Source organism: Vigna radiata, chromosome 3, assembly GCF_000741045.1.
Source record: "Vigna radiata var. radiata cultivar VC1973A chromosome 3, Vradiata_ver6, whole genome shotgun sequence".
NCBI classification, from domain to species: domain Eukaryota; kingdom Viridiplantae; phylum Streptophyta; class Magnoliopsida; order Fabales; family Fabaceae; genus Vigna; species Vigna radiata.
The window spans coordinates 8,255,249-8,280,434 of record NC_028353.1 but is presented as its reverse complement, the minus strand read 5'-3'; the positions used below and the strand labels follow the sequence as shown (position 1 = coordinate 8,280,434).

The following is a 25,186-nucleotide window of genomic DNA, read 5'->3' as shown; positions in this document are numbered from 1 at the left end:
CAGCCAATAATTGCTGACATGTCTCCTTGGTTCCTAAAAGCCACAGCTTGGTGTCCGTCAGCTCCAGCAGTGTTCTCAAATGTCATTGCCTTGGCAATGAATCCTTGAGCAGTGTTGGCAAAAGTGGCAGTTTGCATTGTCTTCACACCATCACGGAAGTTCTTGTGACCAGTGACAACGGTCTTTCCAGGGCCATCACCATAGAGGAGAATATTGACGGCGTTCTTAGGAACAGTGATGTATTCATCATAGACACCAGCCTTAACATAGATATTATATCTACCTTGGAAGTTGTTGGGGTAAGAAGCAATTGCCTCGGCAATGGTTTTAAACTGACCAGAGCCATCCTGGGCAACTACGACATTAGGTGTGATGTGTGATCTCCATCCTTTACGTCCAAGTTGAGCCAAGAGCTTGCGATCTGAAGCAGAGAACCAAGTGGGGTACCCGTCCTTACTGAGAAGACGACGGGAGGCGGGTTTAAGGTTCAACTTCAACCCAAATTTTTCGAGGATGTGTGATAAACCACTCACGATATCAAGGGTGATGGCAGTGAGTTTTTGCACCTTGTCTAAGCTCTCTATTTGGAACTGCTCCTTGATCTTCTTCTCACCTTCTTTGCCATCGTCGAATCCTTCCATGCACGCCTGTTGGTATGAGATAACTGCACTAAGCCAGTTCTTGAAATCAGCACTTTGGTCATGCACGGCATGGATGTTGTTATTTTGCACCATGTCAGTGCTGAGTTGAAGACTTTGGATGGCTGATTGTAATAAGTCCTTGCAATCATCAATGGCCATTTTTGTGCCGTTGTCTTTGTCTGCGTGCTCGGTGGCGAGCCTGTCACTCATGTTGAACGCTTTGATGACGCTGTCCATGGTGGCTTTCACTGCCGTGGCAATGTAAGCCTTAGGGTCAGCGGCGTCAAGACCCTTGACAGAGCTGAGAGTGTTGTGGCAAAGGTTTTTGTCATCAGTGTTTTGACAGATAATCTCAACGGATTTTTGATCGGACTGGATGGAGGGTTCCCCACCTTTCTTATTAACAGTAACCACAACACCGATTGCAACACCTACTACGAGAATGAGAGAAACAACAGAGACAACTATTTTCCCAGACATCTTTTTATTTTTTTTGCCTTGAATCTCCTTTTGGTGAAAAAGAAGACCAAGGCTTATTCTTCCTCCCCTTGGAATGCCTTTGGGGAGGCTATTGTTAAGATGCTGGTGAAGAATGATGAGCAAAAGGTGAGTTTATATAATGCTACTTTCAACTTTTTCTCCGCATTCAATCCAACAAACTCTAAAAGTGGTGTAATAGTTGTGGCTGTGATTCAACCGTTATTTAGAAAGACTATATTTGTATTTGATCTCATCCTTTTTTCTAGTGTAGCCTTTTCTTAGTAAAAGGATGTAAAAACTTTTACACCGATTTATTCGTTCATTTATTATGTTGGTATTCTTAATGTGTGGACTTAACCTAACCATTTGTTTTAATTTTTATGTTTTTAATTCATACGCTAATTTTCTTGTTGTGTCAACATAATACAAATTGTAACAAAAATTAAATTAATTTTAGTCATAATAAACGAAATAATTTAACACATTATATTAGTCAATTTTTAGTATAGGAAGGAACTCGTTTATGAAAGGAAATATATTTTATTTTTACCTTTTTAATTGTTGTTATGTTATATTCTAACACCATATACAACTTTCTAACCTATTGAACCTTTTGTGATAGTATAAAGTGGAAAAAGTATATTTTGATTGTAAAATTAAAATGAATAATTAAATCAAAACAATCTCCATCCTTTCAAACCTTTGTTATATAAATGCAACTAACCTAAACTATAAGAGTTTTAGTCTCATTCCACATCCATAGTTCAAACAATATAGTACTTATCACTTCACTTGCCTATTAAAAAGTAGGAATTAGTAAAATCATGCCAAAAGTTCTCAATATATAAACCTTTATTATTTTAAATGTTTTTATTAATTTTATGTTAGTATAATTTTAAAAGTAATAATGATTATTACTATTCATTTGTATTTTATATAATTTTTGTTTGTAATTCTCGTAAATTCAATTTAAATATTAATAATTATTATAACCACACCATTCTTATTAAAAATATTTTCTAATAATTATAAATTTTATGTGATTTTTTAAAGAATATTAAATATACTTATTATTATTCAAATTTATCAGTTTTTAAAGATGTAGCTCTCATTTCTATTTTAAGAACATTATTTCCGTTTTTCGAATAGAATTTGCAATAATGGTTAACTTTTTTATTTCATAAATTTGTTAACAATAAAATATCTATTAATTATTTAATAAATATTTATTAATTTTTTTTTTATAGTTTATATAAAAAATTCAATTTGATGTTTTAAAAATATTTAAAGTTTTTTCTAAAATATGTTTAAAATAAATTAAAATAAGGTCAAAAAATCAATTTCCAACCAGCTGCTAATGTTTATTAGATTATAATTCTGACCGCTAGTTTTACACTAGAGTAGAACAGTATTTAAATAATTTGGTGATGGTATATGAGAATTTTGTTTCGAGTATTGTTTATCGGAGAAAAAATTAACCCAGAGAATGAACTTACGTGAAAAAATGTTTTGGATTTTCTTTTTTTGTGATTTACCTGATCCTGAAAATATATTACAAAAAAATTTGTGGCAGAATGCATTTATGGTAAATTCTAGGAAAAGTTTTTGGTCGGTGCTTGAATTTACCTTGTTTGCCTCTGCACTCTGCAATCAAATTCAAAGCTTGATGCCAAATGTTACTCTGTCACTCACTCCTCTTCACAAATGGATGCTCATGAAGCCAAACTCTTGTTGGGTTTCCCTCCAGATTCACGTCCAACTCCTTCCCAGGTCTTTTCATTTTCTAATTCCCAATTTCTAGGGTTTTTATGTTTTCCATTTACCCATTTTTTATCATCACCCCACTTGAATATTAAATAATTTTTTTTTTAATCGTAAAGTTCTGCTGAAGTTGGATGATGAACAGGTGCTTTGTCGTTTTTGTTTTTTTTGTTTTTTTTTTTTGTTTTTAGGTAAAATCAGCTTACAGAAAGAAGGTGTGGGAATCTCACCCTGATCGATTTCCATCTCATGAAAAGCCTCTTGCTGAGTCTAAGTTTAAGCTGGTGAGCTGTTGGTCTACTTTTTTTTTTTTTTTTTTTAATTTCCTCTCCCAAATCATCGCACGAATTCCGATGATGTTTGGTGACTTGACCTGGTGTTAGACTATGACAGTAAAACATTTGTCATAAGCCTGCTATTTCGGTGTGTTTCTCTTCAGAAATTGTTCATTGTAAAGTGTAAACTAATATGTATAATCTGATTGTGAGGAGCTATATTGTCCACAGATGGTCAACCGTGTTGTGAATGAAGGTGATGGTTATTTAACCTGTTTTAGAGATTTAGGCCAAGATCATAATTGCCATATTATACGAGTTTAGGTGTAGAGAAAATTGCCATCATAAAACATGCAGAGAACTTTGTTTTTTCTGCCTTCAATAATAACGGAGCAAAATCGACTACAGAGAAGGAACCCCAATATCTGGCGTTGATTTCATTTTGTGCTAAATTAGAGGGTTGGTTTTGTTGAAGCGGTGATGGTCCTTGTTATTACCATATTTCCCCCTTGTTAAATAGAAAGGCCAACTGAAATCTATTGTTTTCTGCAGATTTCAGAGGCTTACACATGCCTGCAATCTGGTAACTGTCCGTTTTGAGCTCTTAGAATTTGCTAGTCTCCCTTGAAAGTACCTTGAGATTTCCATACTGCTCATAAGGGTTTAACAAAAACAAAAACTGCATTTGTTTATATTTTTCTTGCTACTCCTTTTAAGTACTGAATAAATTTGGTTACACAGGTAGGAGAAATGTTTCAGGTTCAGGTAAATTTGTATTCCGCACCCTCCTGTGTGTCGTTTTGAACTTATACTTGTGTTTTTCTTTTCCTTTTCTAAACGTGGCATGATCCTTATTCAGTTGAATATTCACATGTTGTGCGAACTGGATTTCCGAGGGCTCATGGAGGAAGAAAAAATCATGCAATGATTAAAGTTCCATTCGTTCTAATCATTCTGGGAACTGTCGCGCTTGGAGGATTCAATGCTTCGAGGTGGCCAACACCCAATCTCTTGGCTGATTCTTCATTCTTCGTATGTTTAACAATGAAAATCAATGGGTGCTTATTCACATAATGACATCTTTTCTGCTACTGCGTTGCAGGGCTTACAAAAAGCAAAAGGAGGAATACCCTTCTCATAATCCATTTCTACCTTGATTTGTCCTCGAGTTCAATTCAGTAATAATCTATTTCTTGTAATTTGTGAAGAATATATAGTATACTATATGTAATGGTAAATGAAGTGGAACCAATAGAAATTATGTCATTTTATCATATAGATTGTAAACTGAATTCCATCTTGATTTTAATACAATCTAATTCTTTGAAAGGATGTCTTGCAGCTTGACGTTGTTGAAATTTATACCATTTATCTTTTCTCACCCTTAGACTAGATCACAAATTCAAAGCAGAACAGAAAAAGGACAAGGGTTACAACAATTGTTGGCAATAAAGTTAATGAAAGATTCAGTGATACAATAATTACTATTTTCAATTACTTGACTAATATATGTATTAAATAATTCTGGTGGTTTTAATATAATACATACTTTTTATTTATGTTTTCAGCATTAAGAGTATCAGTTATATCTAAAAGCTTATGTGACATGATAATTACAAATTGGAGTCTTCCTTTTTTATCAAATGAATTTAAAATTTGCTTTATTTTTATTTCCATTAACCATTTTTCTTGTTATTTTATATTTTGAGCAGTGAGCTCTTCGCATTATAGGCAATAAAAAGTAATTTCACGTTTTTTCACGGGAATCACTCAACGAACTTTTCTGGCCCAATCAAGTTTACCATGTCATAATAAATTTGGCAGTTTCTTATTGCACAACCAAAATATACATGCAACGCGAAATAAAAGATAATGATGTCCCTCTTGATGAAGTAAGGAATTGTTTCACTGTACTATATTTCTTCCGGGTAACATGTCCAGGCAAATCTTCTTGTCGTATCTTTCACACACCTGAATAAGACAATCAATCTGTCAAAGAAAAAAAGACCAGCGTGTGTGCATGTGCTCGTGTTTGATTGAGTGATTGATTGATACCGACGCCCGCGCTGGAGAGGGCGTTTGGATGGGCGGAGATGGCAACAGTGCCGACGTAGTTTGAGTTGAAGGTTATGTTCTGCGGAAATGAGTGTCTTGGCCGTTTGGTACGCAACAAAATGCCCCACGACACCCAAATTTTGGCCTTCCTTGTGCCTGCACGGCAACCTATCCACACGCACCACACTCAACTTTCACTTCACCTCACTCACAGTTGCCATTTTTTTTAATTTACAAAAATGGGATAGTTTATATGTAAATTATAAAAATAGGATACTTGACTTGAAATTTACAGTCTAAAGGTAAGTCATATGGAGTCATCTTCTAAATTGAAGTTATTATAAATAATTTTATACTTAAAACACTTTGAGTATGTGATGATAACGATGATAATTATAAGATGATTAATAGAGATATGTATATGTATATTTATGGTTTTTGAACATGTTTATGTGTATGTTTATGGTTGATGAATATGATGATGATGAGTATATTGTGAGCATGAAAGATGAGTAATGTGAGAAGAATCTCAAGGAGAGATTCTTTGTTCAAGTAAGTTATGGTGAATGCTTGATAGTGAGACTTTGGAGAGAATGTATCATGATATTCTACCAATCATTCAACTCATACTGAGTGAATAAGGTGATAGAGAGAATGATAGGAAGTCTTTACCTAACCCTTTGGTTTGTGTAAGGGAAGATTAATCATATGGGAAAATATGTCGAGTTATCCTTGTTTATGACTCTGTAGAATATAAATATTATTGTGCGCACAAGTCTTCAACGAAGCCTATGTCAGCATTGGATCTGGATCATTGAGTAGAGATGTTAAATTGTGATATGATCAAGTGTTTGATGTGTTGCTATAAATTATATGATTTCTTATAATAAATTATAATATGTTAATTTCTTTGTATATTAGCTTAATATTGCTTTTGTGTTGTCTATTTGTGTGTGTGTTATAATCTTTTTAGCAATGATCATCATTTGATGTGAGCAGAGAATGCAGAAGGTGTTAGCCCGACGTTGATGGAGCCAGAGGATACCCTCAAGCCATATTCGAAGTTTTACATATAAATATGTATATAAATGCAAATATATAAATATTTAGAGGTTTTATATAACAATTTACCTCTTTTGAGATACTTTGTGTTTAGAAGACTCTACAAATATATGTTTTTATCCATATAGTTATTACTTTTTATAACTCTAATAATAAATTACATGTTTTCTTGCCTACAATGTCCTATCATATCTATAATATTTTGTTTAATAAATTACTCTATTAAATGGATATTAAATTATTCACAAAAAAAATAATAAAGTTGGCTTTAATATTTTTCTTATTAAAATTAGTAGAAACGCAAGTAATAATTGAAGAATTTTTTTTAATATAATTATTAAAATAATAAATAATCTTTCTAATTTTATTATGAACAATTTTTTTATTATAGGTAATTAATTAAAATTTTAAAAATAATTATAAAATTTAAAAAGCAAATTAATAAAGATAAAATTTGTATCGAAATATGTATACAAAAAATAATTATAAAATTGTTAGAAAAATCAAATAGAGAAGAAATTTAAGGTTAATTTGTTTTTTGTAAAAAATATTTCAAATACTTTTAATTTTAATTTTAAGTAATAAGCTTTTAACAATCTATTATCCTTTTAAATAGGATTAATTGAAGAGGCCAATATGATAAATAACTGTAATATCAATCCATAAATTAAAGAAATGGCTTGAGGCACCTATAGATAATGGACTTTTTTTCATTTATTTATAAATATAATTTAAAATAACTTTCTATATAGTTTATAGCAAACAATTTATTTTTCTACGCTACCATGTTTTGGGTTACTATTTAGCTGGGCTATATGCATCAACATATAAAAAAATTGAAACATAAAATGTTGTATACGTATTTACTTAGGAATTTATTTTACAGTAGACCTATAATGTAAATAATAATAAAATACTAATAAATACTATAACAAAATCTTAAATAAACGTTTCATTAAAATTAAGTTTATTATTTAATCATTATAAATTACTCAAGTAAAAGTCAATTTAGGTTTTAATTCTTTCAATTTTCGAAGACCATCTACCAAAAGTGTTGGTAAGGGTTTTCTATTTATTGGAAAGCATCCTAAGCGAGAAATTTAGAAACAAAAGAACAGGTTATTCCTTTGAACCAAACAGTGAAAGCAAAGAGGTAAAAAAAAAATATTTTCTCCATACAAAATTTTAGGAGATATTTGACAGAATCCTTCTACATTTCCCAGGAACGAAAATATTTTTTTTATATTTTTCTATAATTTTCATTCTCGTGTTAAAGGAATAAAAAAACAATACAATTCCAATGAAAGAAATAAGAATGAAACAAGTTATTGTCCAATTCCATTACAACTTTTCATCTTATTTCTATTTTCATTATTTTAGAATTGAAATAATATATCCAGAATTTTCAGAAAGTTAACCAAACTTTTTTCTAAAAATGGTGAAGATTAAGAGCATGATCACAATCCCTACAATTTTAACATCGTAAAGTAAGTGCCCTTCCTAAGAAATACTGATTCTCTCCATTAATGACATTGAAGAATATCCAATCTCCCCAAAATTGGATGAAATGGAAAAGTTTTCTGTCTATTATTATACCAAAAATCTCAATACTAATGTTCAGCAGTAACTAATGACAAGTGAAAGTGAACTGTGACCAGTGGAATAGCTGTCAAGGGGATACTTCTTGTGCTACATTTAAGTTACCATTCTACGATGCAGGCAGGTCATGGAGAAAATGAGACATAGCAGATGTTAAACCATACAATTTTCAAATTTTAACTAAAATTAGCATAGACAGGTGGTAGCTCAAGAATAGTCTTTCAGTTAATAGAGGTCCATTTGGAAGAAACAGAACCTCCATCGCATGTTCAAGTCAAGCCCCTATACAAGAATGATTTACTAGTGGTTGTATTTTAAACATGAAACTTACCAACTAAAAGAATGCGTGTTTCCTCCGTTCTGTTTTCTTTCTCCTTTAGTTTTTCCCTCTTCTTTTGGAAGGTGGCGTTTGAGTTCTTTCTTGGGAAGAAAGTTTAAGGCATACTTTGATTTGGTTCCTCTCCTGTAAGCTCAATCTCTAATGCTACGTTGCTGCTAAGCTGGCTTTCTTCCAATATGAGATGTTCTTTACAGCATCTAAGTTAGATTGCCGTTAAGCTGGTTTTCGTCCAATTCCAAGATGAGATGTTCGTGACGAAGCCATTAAAGGTGCTTCTTCATCAAAATTAGTATCAGAAACTGAATCATTCCATAAAGTCTCCTCTCTGTTGTCCATGTCAACAACTGCTTTTTCCATTGTCTGCAGCTCCTATATTTATTGGAGAAGGCAAAGAACAAAAGCTGAAATCATACTTGAACTTGTTTGATACATAAAACTAATGTGTAATGGACCAAACTTCATCTGAATAATATTAAATCACTTCTTAATAGGTATGTTAGAATGAAATTATCTACAAGTAGTAATGAGTAGCAAGAGCAATGAGATTACAAAATTTAGAAAAGAAAATAATTATGTAAGGTTGATTTAGTAAAATCAATATTCTTTCATCTATTTTATTGAGTTTTCTTGATCAGTATCAACAATCATAGATGGGAATGCTTATTTATGGAATAAAGTATAAGAACCAGTCACCATTCAACGCATCTAATCAAAGAGAATAGGCCAACAAATAATGCATGAATACAGATCAAACTACAAAACAAAGACAAATTACTAAAAAACTCACCTTTGTTGATCCATCTTGGGAACTTTGAAGTTGAGACGTGCGAACATCTCTGACCTTAAGGTAGTTGTACATAACGACACCAATTAAAGCTGCCCATTAAATATATTTAGAGATACTTAGAATAAATCTATGCAACAAATGAAATTAAACTTCTATAATGTTTTTTCATCGAAGAAATGTATACCAATAGCGTAGCCAATAATATTAAGCCCAGTAATCTTTGATTCAGGAAATAAGACAGTTGAAAGAGTGATAAGTAACCAGTCTTTCAAAACACCAGCCACCCTAATAGTTACTGCCCCAGTCCTACCAATCACTAAGAATGTGGAAAGATTCAATGCGAAAGCACAAACAGCATTTGAGAAAAATATCCAGAAGTTAAACTGCATATGTGGATCTTCCATCTCAGGCTTCTCAAGGATGTACCACGGAATGAAAAGAAATACAAAGCTGCGCACAGAAAAGTCCGAATGGTCATTATTCAAGCAGATAAAACAAAAATGTAACTTGAACTTTAAGGAACTGTTACTTTTTCAATACACAGATATACCAAAAACGTACCACCCAAAGTCCCATTCCAATGTGAGATGTTAGAGAGAAATGGCAATTATACATAAGTCTAAGGTTAACCTACAAAGCAATAAGAAAAAGGAAAAATTGAGAGGCAAATGATCTTTATTCCTGTCATTCATTCGTAGCTTTTCAGGATAAATAAGACAACCACTGGCTAGTGGGCTTGGGAGCTTAAACAAACAATACTAAACAACAACTAATTTTACTTCAATCCATAAAAATCCTTGGCCAACCATGATTTTATCTTTTTGCGCTTTGGTCTTTGAAGGCTTTAGAATGGCAGCCAGTCAATGCCTCACTCTTGAGATGTTTACCTTGTCCTCAAGGTTAGTGTTGATGTGGAATGGTGTGATAGGAGGGTTAGTGTTGAACAATGTTGTGGCAAAGTTCATGAAGCACTTGTTGTAGAAGGAGGGATGCTGGGAGGTTGGTGTTATCAGTTGAGCCTTTGGTGAAGTGACGCAGTGTTGTGGTGGCTGACCATAGCTTGGAATAGCTACATGCCAGTGGCACCATTGTGAGTAGTGTTTGTAACAGTACTTACAAAAACAGAGGAAATGAACCTAGAGGTGTGGTTGGTCACTAACAAAACACCTGAGGTATGTTTCTAATCCTCTGTTCACATCCTTTGTGTGTTCATTTGTCTCAGGGTGATAGGTTGTACTGAACAGGAGTTTCATACCTTGTATTTTGAGCAATTAGGGCTAGAAGGAACAAAAAAGAGGGAAGCAAAACGAGGTTGCTGTAGACGTTGTGGGAGTTGTATGTATAAATAAAAACAATGATTGAAAGGCCGAGGGTGTGATCTAAACTTGAGGCGCTTAGGGGATGGCTGGCTTCAAATTGCTTAAGGAGATAGTTGGAAATGGATAGGGAAGGTGGGGTTGCTTAGTGTGGTGCCAAGTTGTGAAGTAAGGGGAAGGAGGTTGTTGTAGGAGCTTTTCATCACAATAGTAATTGATGAGGGCATGAATAAGCGGAATCCTTAGCCCAATAGGGTTTAATCCTTACATGCTTTGGCCTTTGAAGGCTTTGGGATGGCAGCCCATTAGTGCAGTAAAATAAAGCATAAACCCAGGACCCAGCACAACAATCATTTACTGGTGAAGCACCGTATCAAACTACAGGCCATCCATTGATTCATAAGAATAAGCACCAAATTAATGAAAGATTCCCGAAAAAAGTCATATTGATAAAAAAAAGCTTTATTAAAATTAAACAAACCATGGGATCAAAAAGATAACAAAAAAATTCATCATGATTTGCTATTTCCTAAATTACTTTATCTGTTATCCTTGGTCTAACCCATTACACCATGTGTATTTTTTAACCCATGGCACAAGATGGATGGTGAAAAATAGGCAAAGAATTCTCAGACGGGTATGACTGATGTGAATGTGTGGCATTTTAACCATATGCCTGTCTCAACATAATAAGCTAATTCAAATAATTAAAAGTCAAAATTATAGGTAGGGACGCAAATCCTATAATATTCAGTGGCATTCCAAACATACATATCAAAATCAACATCAGATCCCATATACATGAAAAGAGGTTTCATTTGATTTCTTTCCTCCAACCAGCATAAGCAGAACTATATATGGGTTTTCAGATACTTAAGAACATATCTACCTGCAGGGTGCTATGTAATACAAGCTGGTAATAGGGTTTAGTGTCAAGCCCTTTTTCTGAAGAAGAACTTGAGTCAATACCAGCCTCAAAGCTTCAGCAACAATTCCTGTGACCTGATAAACTGTGCCGAGCACATTAAATTGAATTTCTCCGTAGGAGGAAATGACAACTCCAACACTGACCAGCACCATGTTCCAGAATACATCACACCTCAATTTCTCAGTTCCACAAGTTACAGCCACGAGAAATGTTGCCACTGGCACTGTAAAGTGTAAATTAAAGGAAAAAATCAAAAACAGCTAACCGACAATCATTCGTTAAGGAATTATATTTAGAAAAAAAGTCAAATGGAAAGATGATACACAAATTAACTTACTGAGGGCTTTAAGCATCTGGATGAAGGCCACAGAAATGAACAGATAAGCAGTATTCCCAAACCTAAATAGATAATAGAGTCATGCAACAAAACTGAGAGGCATTTTACTAGTGTTTAAAGTAACTGATAAAACTTTTTATTTATAGGCAATGTAATACATACTCATTATTGATACAACTTTACCTCAATTTCTATTTGATTTATAAGTAAACTATGATACCAGAATAAAAGCCATCCAATGCATCAAAATCCAATCTAAATGGTATAGAATAAGCAATTTTAAAATAATATGTTAACCTAGAAAAGCTTGTGCAATCATTAGTTTTGAGCAAATCTTCTACTATGCCTAAGATTGCCAGGTTGTCAACATAATGCATAACATATCATACGTTTCCCATAAAAAGATAGTAAAATCTTCTTAGTTTTCATATCACCAAACAGAAAATTGATGATAGTATTTGTGCTGGACTATTTTGCTTGATCCAAGAAGTTTGCAATGAAACCATTTGTTTCTTATCAGGCAGATTTCCAACAACACAGAAGGTAACAACAGAATAAATAACAATTACATTATAAATCTCTTATGTTGGTTAAATATTTGTGTATAGTAATAAAATTCATAATTATCATTTTTTTTGTCACAATACTATATAGCCCCACATTTCCAAGTGTGAATACTCAAAAAGGTCTTCATAAGTCCATATGAAACTTTTATAAATGAAGAACACGACCTGAAATCAAAGTAAGGGTAGTCGTAGGAGCATACATCTGATCACCCTAACCCTCATCAAATATTAAAGAGAGAGAGACAGAGAGGGGGGGACCAAGACAGAAACAATTGAGTATCAACTTTTGCTAAAATGATGGAAACTTCGAACTTACGTCAACTTAAGCTTAGAATCAAAGATTTCAGTATGGATAAGTATTTAAGACACGAACAAAGGCATTGCAATTTCGTGAATTTATAAATGTTTTTGCTCAAATTACAACTTTAGGCAAATAGCATCAGACACTTAATCAAAGAATTCAGTATTGACGAGTATTTAAGATACAATCACAGGCATTACAAATTAGTGAATTTATGAATATTTTTGCTCAAATTACAACTGTAGGTCTATTACACCAGATACTAACCACAGACTAGCGGAAAAGAAGGCACTTATTGGGACCACACAAGTCGCATATCTGCAAATCAGACACTTTGTGTGAAGCCAGAAATATTCAATGCAATGTGAAACAGAATGTCTATATAGAATTCTTACATATGGAAGGTCATTTTAATTGGTGACACAACCTGCATCAATTGAAATGGGACAAGACATCGTCCAGTTAGTTAAGCAGTATTTTACACGAAAAGATCTAATGTATATTAATAAGAGAATAATAGCAAGAAGTTAACAGAATGATAAAGAAGAGATTACGGAAATACAAAAAAAAAAAAAATAATAATAATAGTCTAAAACTAATAACATTAGGAAATCCGAAAAACTTATACCTTAAAAACACGGACAAGCAAAAAGGCCAGACCACCAGAAAAAGCCATATGGATCATAGTGAGTGTTATTGGAAATGGAAAATTAAAATATAATGTAGAGAGGACCCACTGCAATAAACCAATTCCCAGAAGAGGAAAGAGATTAAGCAAAATATATTACAATATAAGATTAATCACAAGACAAACGAATGAATCTGTTGTCATATATGTGCCTTGCCTTGTTGTAAAGAATAACCCCTGATGAAAGTGTAATGTAAACTAGAAGATACATGTAGGTTAGCAGATGCTGTTTGGTCACTATCCCCATGGTGGCCATATTTTACCTGCAAAACTCGATGCAATCCAGCATGTCGAAATCGTTATACATAAGAAAGCAAGCTGTCACAATTTAAAAACTAACATTGTTGTACATTAACTACATTGCGCTTCAAAGACCCAGGTCAGTGTATAGTGGGAATGGAATAAAAGTAATGGAAAAATATAAGAAAAAAAAGACACTATGAAAATATTACATTTTCTTTCACTGCCATGCACAGTTAAGACGACTAACAAGTGTTCCCACAAATAATCGATACAGATATCAATTAGAACTTTCCCTTTCAAACTACCGAACAAATGTTAAATATGAAACAGAAGGAAATGAAAATCACTTACAAGCAGCTCAATATTAAGCGCAACTCCTTAATTAAAAATGCATAAGTAAACCAAAGGATAAAAAAAAGTGCAAAAACAAGAACTAAAGTGCTTTACTCGGATTAGGAAAAGCACAGTTCGCACGGATTCCTAAATTAATATAAATTTGGAACTAATGTCTATTAGAGAGGAAAACACCCTAGTGTTGCACCGACCAACATTCACACGACGTAAATATTGAAGAACTAGAACGAGGGTACTGTTTGATTCGTTATGTGCGGAGAAAGCTAAGAATCTTCCAACACAGTTTCGATTCAACGGTGTGATATTGAATTCAAACGCCACAAACAAAGTCATTCTTACAAAATCAGGAATAAAACTGAGAGAATGAAAAATTGAGTGAGATTCATAGTAAGGATTGACGAGAAGAAATTGAACGAAAATCGCAAAAGGAAACATTAATAGGAAAGATAAAGAAGGAGAAAGAGAAATGGGAGAGAGATTTTACCGACTATGCTGATCTAAACAATAGAATTGGGAATGCAGAAATTGGAACACATAAAATCAGAGCAACGCGACCAAAATTTTACCACATCAAGAGCTATAACCGATAAATCCGAGATTTTGTCTTAGCTTCAAATGCAAAGATTTCAATTAAGGGTTTAAATATTTTTCAATCACAGTAAGAGGAATGCTATGCGTTTTTTTTTTTTTTTTGGAGTTTCTTTTTACTTTTTTTTTTTATTCCTATCAATTTTATTTTATTTTGCAAGCAAATTTAGTTTCTGTTTTTTTTTAATATTTTTTACTTTGTGCATATGTAATAATATATTTTTTCTTACAACATATGTAATATTTTAGTTAAGATTTACTTGCAGTTTTTATTTAAAATTAAGTTAATTGATGAAGTACGAATTAATATTAAATTGTATAAGATTTTATAGACTTGACCTGTTTAAAAAAATAAAACATTTTATTTCATGTTTTAAATAATGTTTAATTCCATAAATTGAAATTCAATAAGGAAAATGTCAATATAATAAAATTTAGTAATATTTACTCTTTTATTTAGTTTGTCAATTTACCAACACATAGATAACTTGACCTTTTGTAATCACGTATTGAAGTTGTCAATTTATCCATAACGTTATCTTATTACACAAGTAAATTCTTTATTTTTTTATGTTAAAATATTAAGTTATCGTTTACTATAATGCTTTATTGTTTTAATCGTCATAAATAAATTTAAGATCTTATTACATCATAGCATATATAACAAACTTAATACGAATTTTCTTTAATTGAATCATTTGCTTACATCAATTTTATTTATTTATACATGATAGGTTATGAAAATGTGGAAGATTTCTGGTGTCCAGTACGTGTGTGTGTGTTTTCATTGCATGTATCATAGTATGACAATTACTTTCACCTTTGAACATATTAATCATTGTCAATGTTAAAACTTTGGTACAAATTGAGTTTAAAAACGGACTGATATTTTATTTTTATTACAATAAGAAATCAGAGTCATGCTAATATTAAGTTAAGGTGTAAATTAAGGATGGATAAAAAAAACTTGAATTTTGAGATCAATTTAATTTAAATTTATATTGCTTTAGATCTAAAAGAATGTATTTATTCATCAAATTTATATTTTTTATTTTAAATTCAATGCATGTATTTCGATTTTGATTTATTATATGGATCACTTTTGAATTTTGAGAATATAAAATTAAGATACGTCTAATTTGAGTTAAGACACTTGAAAATCAAGTTAACTCAATTGTAAGTTAGAATAAAATCGATCTAGAATGAATGTTGAGTCGAGTCAATACGATTAAAGGTCAAGTCAAATCAACTTTGGTCGAAGATAGAATTGAGTTGAATTGATCCTTACCAAAGATTGAGTTTAGCCAAGTCGACTACGACCAAAGGTTGACTGAGTCGATTCCGATCGAAGGTTGGCTTGAGTTGACCATAACTAAAGGTTGGCTTATGTTGATCATGACACATGTTGACCTAGGTTAGTCCTGGCAGAAGGTTAACTCAAGTTAGCCATGATCGAAGGTCGAGTCAATTTTGAACAAAGGTCGATTCGAGTCGGTCTGACCCATATCTAATGAACCTAATACTAAAGTATATTATATCGATCTCACTAAATTTAATCTAATTGACAAAGTAAATTCAATCTATATTTAATCTAATTTAAATTGGGATAATAAAAATTTAAATTCTATGTATCCATTTAAAATATATTTAAATTACATATCCAAATCAAATTGATCACAATCGTATGTCAATCGAGGTCGATCTTGGCCGAATGTCAACCCAAGTTGATCATGGTCGAAAGTTGGATCAAGTCGTCCCTGAATGAAGGTCAACCTAAGTCAATCTCAACCAAAAACTGATTCAAACCAATCTTACCCGTATTTGATAAACCTAATAATCATATATATTATATCAATTTCATTAAATTTAGCCATTTATAATTCCAAATTTAATTTATCCATTTAAAATATATCTGAATTTCAAATCCAGCTCATTTTGTTAGATCTAGATTATGTTTTAAAAAAATTAATCCATGCCTTAATCACATTTGTAATAATGGAATGAGAGGGTCACAGGAACCCATTCTAGTAAAGAAGAAAACAATCCTTCTAACTATAATATTTTTTTTTAACTAAGAAAATGAAACAAATTCGAGTTAATTACTTAAAAAAAATCAAATTTTACTCGCCTAACACATTAAACAACTCTTACGAAATTTTTGTGTTAAGTTAAAGAGGTAAGGAAGTGACTAAAGTACCCTTATTGCATTATTTGGAGAAATGATGTGGTAAGGGTTTTATAGGTCTATGAGTGCAGTAAAGTCACTTAGGCAAGTGGCTTAGATTTCATAAAAAAAAAAAAAAAACAGAGAGTACTTTTAATACCAAAACCTCACTAGAATTATCTTTACTTTTAAACTGTTATTAGCATAATATATATTTTAGACAACTAAATAAAAGTAAGGTGTGAGAGTGAAAATAAATCAAATGGACAATTAAACATAATAGTTAAATTTTGAGGTTTAGAAAACTTAAAAGTCTAGTTATAGCATGTCATGTTTAGTTTCATACAATCTTTCTTAGCTGTTAATTCTCTCTCCTTTGCTTCCTTAACTTTCATAATTAAGGATTCCATTTTAATTCATATAATCTTACTTGTTATCCTTGCAATGATAGGATTAACAATAAGAACTACCAATTGTTTTCAATTTAGAAAAAATAATTCTTTTCTTTTTTGCAATGATGACAAAGAAGTTTGAACCTAACACATGTAGCCAGTTATCCAAATCCATCACTAGATGGACCCCAAGGGTACATAGAATTCACTAAATAGCTTTAGCATTAAAACATGGGTTAAATATGTTTTTAGTCTCTATACTTCGGGACGATTTTGGTTTTAGTCCCTTTTTCAAACTAAGGTACAATTTAGTCCTTCAACTTTAGAAAACTCTGGTTTTAGTCCTTTTTACCAAATTTTTTTAATTTTATTTGCTGTTTCAAACGCGTTACTCAGTTAACATTGAAGCAAAAATGTGTCAAACAGTGTAAACAATCCAAATGCTATAATGAAACGTACTTGAAACATCTAAAGTTAAAAAAAATTGATAAAAAGGACTAAAATCAGAGTTTTCTAAAGTTGAAAGACTAAATTGTACCTTAGTTTGAAAGATGGACTAAAACCAAAATTGCCCCTAAGTACAGGGACTAAAAACATATTTAACCCTTAAAACATTGAACTATAGATATAAATTATATTCAATGCAGTTATTAATAGTGATAAAAAAAAAGCTATAAAATCAATATGAAAATTTTATTACTAACATTAGATTAAGTATTTTTTTGAACCAATTGCCTTTAAGACCCCAAAATTTCAAGTAAGATGACAATAATCGCAGCATAGCAAGTAAAGACAAATAAATAAAAGAAGTAAATCTCCGTACCAATGAATTATGAACAAAATGAATGCTGCATAAACAATGGATATATAAACATGTTCAAGTAATCTTCCATTGGCTTCTGAAGCAGTCACTTTCTTACATCTCCCGCGCACACTATTGCACATACCAATTGATACAAATAGACAGAAATATAGTCAGAGAGATTAGTTTGAAGCTTCACCAGCGGGCCCATGTCTTGCATTCAACAAAGGTTGAAGAGCTTTGACAACAATACTCATGTTTGGTCTGAAATCAGCTTCGTATTGCACACACAGGGCAGCAACAGCAGCCATCTATAATTAAGAAAGTATCTCGATGTTATACATTAATATTCGTCTTAGTTAAGTAACTAGTCAATATTTCCTAGAACAGTTGTCTGATTGTCAATTTCTACCAAGGGTCCAACTAAAAAGTGAATACTATTTTTATATGCAAGTATTTTTTGGCTCTCGACTAATGATACCTGTTACTAGCTCTCAAGTTAAAAAACTGAGAACAAAACTGTAGAGAAAAACATTACCTTCCCATTGTTCAACTAACTAAATCAACTGTAACAAAATTTAAGATTCAAAAGTCTTCAGGTATCTTATGTGAAGTACTTTTGATTAGTTTGCTATTTCATGAACATGTGTTTCAAACAAGTCCACCCACAACCTCCCCAAGGAAAATGGGATAACAGAAAAAATAAAGAAAAAAATACACTAAAAGACAGCTAATACCTTAGCAACAGCTTTGGGAGGGTAATCTCCTCCTAGTCTTGCATCTACACACTGTCTAACTTTATCCTCACTGAGTCTTGGAGTAGCCTGAAACACATCAGTTACTAGAATCAGTTAGTTGACCAACACTTTGAATTCTCTGCATTTTGAAAACAGAAAAATATATTAGAATAGTGAGGTTTGCATTTACCCAAGTAACCAAGCTCTGTTGCCCACGTGGTAATGTATGATCAACAGGCTTCCTTCCTGTCAAAAGTTCCAGGAGGACGACACCAAAACTGTATACATCACTTTTGGCATTCAATTGACCAGTCATTGCATATCTGCATCAACAAGATTAGACAGATTGTCAAGGTAGCACACTAACTAAATATATAAGAATGGTTTTGTTTTCCAAATTGATCATCAGTCAAGACACAGAGAAACACTCAAAAGAATGAATGGAAATTGACAATGTCTTCTTGTCAATTAGGGAGGTGGGAAAACTTTCTATTTCTTTTTCAATAAGTAGCCTTCACCTATTATGCTTATAGTTCAAGAAGTCTATGATAATTTAACCAACAGAAAAAATACTAAAGCATGTCATACAATATTTTTCGAAAATCTGGTGTGCACATCTTACTCTGGTGCATGATAACCAAAGGTTCCAAGGACTCGAGTAGAATGGAGTCGTGCTGCCATGTCAGGAGCCTGATTTGACAAATCAAAATCTGCAATTTTAGCAACATCATCGTCAAAGATGAGTACATTACTTGACTTGATGTCCCGATGGATAATGTGAGGATCAGCCCTCTCATGCAAGTACTCAAGCCCTTTGGCTGCCCCTACAGCAATTTTAACTCTTTGTGTCCATGTTAGAACTGGACCAGGCTGTGCTCCTTTAACACCTTTTCGTCCTGCATGTAATGAAAATTATAAGAACACGACAATGTACAAGAAGAATATATATATATATATATAATATTGATTATCATTACTTGTCAAGGACCAATAAATAAAAATGTTCATAAGATGCAATCAACACATGCCCCATTTAAAATATCATGAAGAGAAAACCGCATACCATGCAGAATATCATGAAGAGACCCATTAGATGCAAACTCATAAGCAAGAATTCGGGAGTTTCCATCAATGCAATAACCAAGCAATTGAACAAAATTGTCATGTTTCAGCCGTGACACCATCGAGACCTGAAAATTCCAAAACCAAATGATTATATTGATCACAAAAACCTCAAAGATTGAACAGTAAGCCTAGTTTGACACCAACCTGGGCTAAAAACTCATCATCTGGCTGTTTACTGGCATCTAATTTCTTGATTGCTGCAGCCTGCCCACTTTTCAGAACACCGTAATACACTCTTCCATAGGATCCCTCTCCAATCAAAGAACTTTCCCCAAAGCCGTCAGTAATTTCTTTGAGTTCATCCACTTGTAATTCGGGAACTTCAATGGGCTGAATTTTAACAGCTTGAATGCCCTGCTTTGCAGTTTCAGATGCCCGACCATTTCCATCGTTTCCTGCATAACACAATTTATCACATTGGTTACATCAAATATAATTCAGGTAATCTAACATCAATTAACAAAGCAAAGTATCATAACACTACACCTAGACAACTAAACCCCCAGACCCGATCCCAATTACCTGTTGAGTTTTTTACAAGATGTTGTCCTCCACTTTCGGCATGCTTCTGGAAGTCATCTTCTTCGCAACAGCTGAAACAACTCATGATTCTTTCTGCTGATAATAATTCACCATTCCATCAATTCACACTAGTTAATAGCCATATCAAGCCTGAATTCAAAATCTAAAAAAAACAATGCTACTCCCCTGTAGGCAGACCATGACAACAATAGCAAAATTAAAATATTCGAAAGAAATAAAAAGAATGAAAGCAATAAGGAAACTTTATTTTTTGTCCAACTATTAATGTCATCAATTCACCGCAGTTTGATCTTGAACCGAAAATTGAACTCTCATTTCATTCATACAACTCATGCATGTAAATATTAAGACAAAAATCCAGTGTTTCTCCTAATTGGCAAATCACTTATGAACGAATTTTCCATCAATCAGAATAAAATTACAACTGCCTTGGAAGCCAGCAGGGATCGGTCTTAAATAAACCAATTATCACATGTTCATCACAAGCTTTGGATGAAAATACTCATTCACTGAAAAAAACTCAAAAAAAATAAAAATAAATGGTGAAATTAAATAAAAATAAATAAAAGACATTGAAGAGAGTATAATATAGATCGAGAAATACCTGGAATCCAACAGGATATCGTGTCTTTGAGAGAGTGAGAGCGGCGCGGAGGAGGAGGATCTCGGCGAGATAGAGGCTAAATATGCGCAGGATAATCAGCGAGCAGGGCGTAGGATAAAGCAGTCCAAGCTTTTGACTAGATTGGAATTGAAATCATTATAATTAGGTAACAGTAAGAATGCAATGATATTTATTATTCATTATTCATTATTTATTATTATATAACATACACCAACATTTTACTAATCTTCTTTACACCTACACACAGAAATGCAATTGATTTGCTGATGTGTTAAAAATTCACTCCTTTGACCTCTATTATTAATATTTATATCTATCTATTTATATACATGTATACATACATGTATACATCCATCCATATATATATAAAATATAATAATTTATATGGCAAATATAAATATCTTTTTTATTATAATCACATTTTGGTTTGGATTAGTAACTTTTATTAAAAATTGTATTTTGTAACAATGGTTTACTGATATTTGTATCAATTACTTATGGCATTAATAGTTTTTGTAATATTTTGTTTGATCAGGAAATGTAATAAATATAATATTTATTCAATATTTTATCATGAATAAAGTTGAGAAAGAAATCCTTTTTTTTCTTTATTTTTAAGAGGTGTAGAAGAGATAATTTGTTTATTTATCCACGAAAGGAAAATGGATGTTTGAAATTATATGGGAAGGAGAAAATATTCACATATATTTTAAATTTTCTAATTTTTTATAAACGAAAAAGTCAATTCCTGTTTGAAAATTTGAATATTATTAGTGACTTCTCTTTCAATCGTAAGGCACTAAAAGTCACATATTAATTTTGTGGGAATCTCAAGTATGCACAAAAAATTTAGAGGATTAAAAGTAATTTAGCAAAATTAAATATCAGAAACAAAATTTACAAGACTTCAATAGTACAATATATACTTTATAATATAATATATATTTTACATTAAATCGTGTGTGTATGTAAATATGTATTGTCTCCAAAATTTAAATACACTTCATATTCCATAATAATGATTGATTAGTCAAAACATATATAACTAATGATCATCATTTTAGTTCCATTCCCAGCTAGATTATGACTTATAAAGTAAACAAACTATTTTTTTATGTTTAAGAATGTTTTGCAAACTTTCACAATTTTTCTTAGGTTTAAATCTTTTTTGATCCCTAAGTTAAGTTCTGATGTTCAATTTAGTCTCCGTTTTTTAAAATGTCAACCTTTAGTCCCTATAATATAAAAAATGTATCAAATTAGTCTTCATGACAACACTTAATGAATAATAAATCATAAAATATTGGATACCTGGTATGAAAACTTGTGATTTATTGTTCATTAAGTGTTGTCATGAAGACATTTGATACATGTTTCATATCATAAGGACTAAAGGTTGACATTTTTAAAAGAGAAGACTAAACTGAACATCAAAACTTAACTTAGGGACAAAAAAGGTTTAAACCTTTTTCTTAAATAATAATTTAAAAGTTAAACATTGGTTAAAAATTATTCAAACTTTCAAGCTCCATTTTCTTTATCTTATTATTAGTTTTACTTTATTTTTGTTTTTGTATTAAAATGGTTCTTTGTTTTTTATGTTACCTATACACAATAGGATATCTTTATACAACGAATTAAATCCGAAGAACTAGAACATATATTTGAAGAAATGAATGTTCACCAAATTAAAGTTTATGATAAACATATGGTAATATTTATACATGTGCAGGCGTTTTATTTCAATTTCAGACTTCATCTAAAAAGTTCATAAAATTATAAGATAATATATAGTATATTGCACTTTTAAAAAGCATTTGTATAAAGATCACACTTTTAAACCATATCTTTATATAAAAGTGTTAGTAATAACAAACATTTTAAATTTATTGAAAAGGTATAAAATAACGAGTAAAACTTGTTAAATAAAAAATTAAAATCCAAAGTTTTATAACTTAATAAATTTCAATGCATAAAATGATAATAGTTAGAAAATAGGCTTAAATATTTTGTTTCTCTAGTAATTTATTTTTTTTTCAAATATTCAGTGATTTTTATTTTAGTAAATTATATTTAATTTAGCCATTTTTCATAATACCGTTTAAATAATAAATAAAAGATGAATAGTGTGTCTGTTTATAGTTTTTTTTTTTCAAAACTTTTTATTAATTCTTTTAAGACTTTTTTTAATTTAAAAATAGTTTTCTACTCATAAAGTCAACTTTGTGTTATGTCTATCACTATCACATGTGAAGTCAGCATCAATACATGTGTTAATGTTAGTATCATGTGTAAATGTTGAATTCATTTTTTATTTTCATTATCTTTGTTTAGTTTTGTTACAAATTTGGTTAATTTTTTTCAATTTAATCATAATTTTTATTTTTATAAATAATTTTTTCTTAAAAAAAATAGATGAAAATTCTTTATTATTTTTAAAACTAAAAGAAAAACTTTTATTATTTTTAAAATTAGAATGAAAATTCTTTGTTATTTTAAAATTAAAAGGAAAATTCTTCCTCGTTTTTAAAATTAGAGGAAAATTTCTTTCTTATTTTTAAAATTAAAAAAAGGTAAATTCTTCGTTATTTTTAAAATTTAACAATATTTCTTCACTGTGTTTTAAAAAATTAAAAAAATCTTCATTAGAAGAAAAATTCTAATCTATTTCTAGAATTAGAAGTAAAAATGTAATTTATTTTTAAAATTTTAGGAAAATTATTTATTATTTTTAAAATTAGAAAAATAAATCATTATTTTCAAACTACCTCTAACCTTATTTTTTACATGTAAAAAAATTAAATATAAAATTAATAATTCCAATAATATAAAATTGGTTTAAAAAATATGAAAGAAATATTTTATAAAAATATTAATTTGAATAAAAATTTGAAACGAATAGATGATACACATGATTTATCTCTTATTAACCATTTAGACTGTATCATGAAAAAAGTTATTAACTATTTAGACCGTGTCATAAAAAAAATGAAACAGAACATAATTTAATAAAGTAAAAACATTGAATATATGAAAAATATAATCCTACATTAAATAAAATTGATGAAAATAATAATCATATTTAAACCTAGAAAGTATAAGGAAAAAAATCATTAAACAAAGATTTGTTAGAGAAAATCCTTGTCTTGCTTTCTGGTTGCTTAGCTTATCCACATATTATATAAGGACAAATTGTTGATGAAATGGAATATGTCCAAGCATAATACAAGTTATCTGAAACTCTATTCTTCCATAAGAAAAATACAAGCTTCAGAAGTTCTGAAGTTCACAAAACCAGTTACTATATCTCTCTGATGTAAATGTGCTCATAAAATAAATACAAAATTGATAACAATTTTGTTCAGCGATATACTTCTGATCTTAATTACAAGTCATTGTTATTTAATTATTATATATGAAAGGTAATGAATAAATTACCTCCTTTTGTAGCCTATTAAAAACCCTACTCGGTATACAATAAAAACCACTCAAAAGTTGGGTGTAAATAGGTAAAACAAAGATTCTCAATCTTTAATCCATGAATTTTTGTCCTTAAATCTGAATTGGAAGTTAAGAATGAAGAAATTTTTTTTCTTAATTATTTACACATGATTATAAAATGTAATTCAATTTCGTACTTCAGAATTTGAAGCCAAAACTCATCAAGTATGATAAAAACTGATCCGTAACTTCAGTCCAGGAAGAGAAGAAACAAATTCAGGCATGTAAATGACAAAATTTTGAAAAATTAAGAACCACTAATACAAGATTAATTGGCACTTTAAATTTGCTTGCCAGATTATTCGGCTCCAAATAGACATTATTGAAACACCATCGGAATGATGATTACTAAAATTCTACAAAAACATTGGCAAATTCCATAATCAAATCGGACAAATGAAAATAGAAAAAGAAAATCGAAAGTTAAGTGAAACACAAATTGAAGCATCAAACCCTATTGCTGATTAGAGAAGAAATGCGAGATCTGAGAGAGACGTCTTAAGAGAGGAAATTTTTCAATTTTGTGAAAGATAAAATTCGTTCCATGGGTTTTTTCACCCTTTCAAATTACAATCAATAGGGACAAAATTCAGATAAAATATAATTGCATCAAAAGAGTATTATTGAATTAACAAAAAATAAATTGTAAGTAAAAAAAAAGAACAGTTTATGTATGATGATAAGGAAATGACATTACACCTAGGATTTAGCAATGAAACACGCAAGTTATTGATGAAGACTTAGCAACACAGGTATTGTGAAGGGAGGGATTAAGTTCTTGAGCACAGGCTTAGGCCTGAGGCTTGTCTGACTTGAGTGGCTTGACAACCTCCCATGTGAAGTCAGGGTCATCCCTTCCGAAGTGTCCATAAGCAGCTGTCTTCAAGAACCTGTGGCCACCCCTCTTGAGGTCCAAATTAATGGTGATCATTCCAGGTCTGAAGTCGAAATTCTCCTTCACAATCTCCAGAATCTC

General features: G+C 31.1%; 5 protein-coding genes across 7 annotated transcripts in view; 1 reads left to right on the top strand and 4 right to left on the bottom strand.

Annotated features, from left to right (window-relative positions):
• LOC106756985 (probable pectinesterase/pectinesterase inhibitor) overlaps positions 1–1,212 on the bottom strand; it is a 1,816-nt gene extending 604 nt beyond the window's left edge. Inside the window, exon 1 of the mRNA XM_014639575.2 lies at positions 5–1,212. Coding sequence (XP_014495061.1) covers positions 5–1,121 — 1,117 coding nt within the window. The 5' untranslated portion in view covers positions 1,122–1,212. The remainder of the gene's footprint in view (positions 1–4) is intronic.
• A 1,377-nt stretch (positions 1,213–2,589) lies between these two features.
• Positions 2,590–4,486, top strand: LOC106757340 (chaperone protein DnaJ). The gene is made up of 6 exons (XM_014639984.2): positions 2,590–2,891; positions 3,074–3,166; positions 3,710–3,740; positions 3,899–3,922; positions 4,017–4,149; positions 4,260–4,486. The coding sequence occupies exons 1-6, from the start codon at positions 2,826–2,828 to the stop codon at positions 4,312–4,314; spliced, it is 402 nt and encodes a 133-aa protein (XP_014495470.1). The 5' UTR covers positions 2,590–2,825; the 3' UTR covers positions 4,315–4,486.
• Positions 4,487–8,001: 3,515 nt separating this feature from the next.
• On the bottom strand, positions 8,002–14,360 carry LOC106758010 (probable sugar phosphate/phosphate translocator At3g17430). Of its 2 annotated transcripts, none has more exons than XM_014640893.2 (10): positions 14,218–14,360; positions 13,294–13,399; positions 13,077–13,184; positions 12,844–12,875; positions 12,716–12,766; positions 11,582–11,643; positions 11,206–11,467; positions 9,185–9,450; positions 9,001–9,089; positions 8,002–8,582 (listed from the first exon to the last, which is right to left on the bottom strand). In XM_014640893.2, the coding sequence occupies exons 2-10, from the start codon at positions 13,390–13,392 to the stop codon at positions 8,427–8,429; spliced, it is 1,125 nt and encodes a 374-aa protein (XP_014496379.1). In that variant the 5' UTR covers positions 13,393–13,399; positions 14,218–14,360; the 3' UTR covers positions 8,002–8,426. The 2 variants fall into 2 exon arrangements, with proteins under 2 accessions (XP_014496379.1, XP_022635069.1); XM_022779348.1 differs by having other exon boundaries at positions 14,300–14,357.
• Positions 14,361–17,678: 3,318 nt separating this feature from the next.
• On the bottom strand, positions 17,679–20,846 carry LOC106756672 (pto-interacting protein 1). 2 transcript variants are annotated; one of them, XM_014639186.2, is made up of 8 exons: positions 20,689–20,846; positions 20,064–20,159; positions 19,686–19,936; positions 19,480–19,606; positions 19,039–19,312; positions 18,607–18,739; positions 18,417–18,503; positions 17,679–17,990 (listed from the first exon to the last, which is right to left on the bottom strand). In XM_014639186.2, exons 2-8 carry the CDS (start codon positions 20,146–20,148, stop codon positions 17,862–17,864), a joined length of 1,086 nt encoding a protein of 361 aa, XP_014494672.1. In that variant the 5' UTR covers positions 20,149–20,159; positions 20,689–20,846; the 3' UTR covers positions 17,679–17,861. The 2 variants fall into 2 exon arrangements, with proteins under 2 accessions (XP_014494672.1, XP_014494673.1); XM_014639187.2 differs by having other exon boundaries at positions 20,064–20,156.
• Positions 20,847–24,789: 3,943 nt separating this feature from the next.
• LOC106757608 (S-adenosylmethionine synthase 1) overlaps positions 24,790–25,186 on the bottom strand; it is a 13,294-nt gene continuing 12,897 nt past the window's right edge. The window contains exon 3 of the mRNA XM_014640313.2: positions 24,790–25,183. Coding sequence (XP_014495799.1) covers positions 25,001–25,183 — 183 coding nt within the window. The 3' untranslated portion in view covers positions 24,790–25,000. The remainder of the gene's footprint in view (positions 25,184–25,186) is intronic.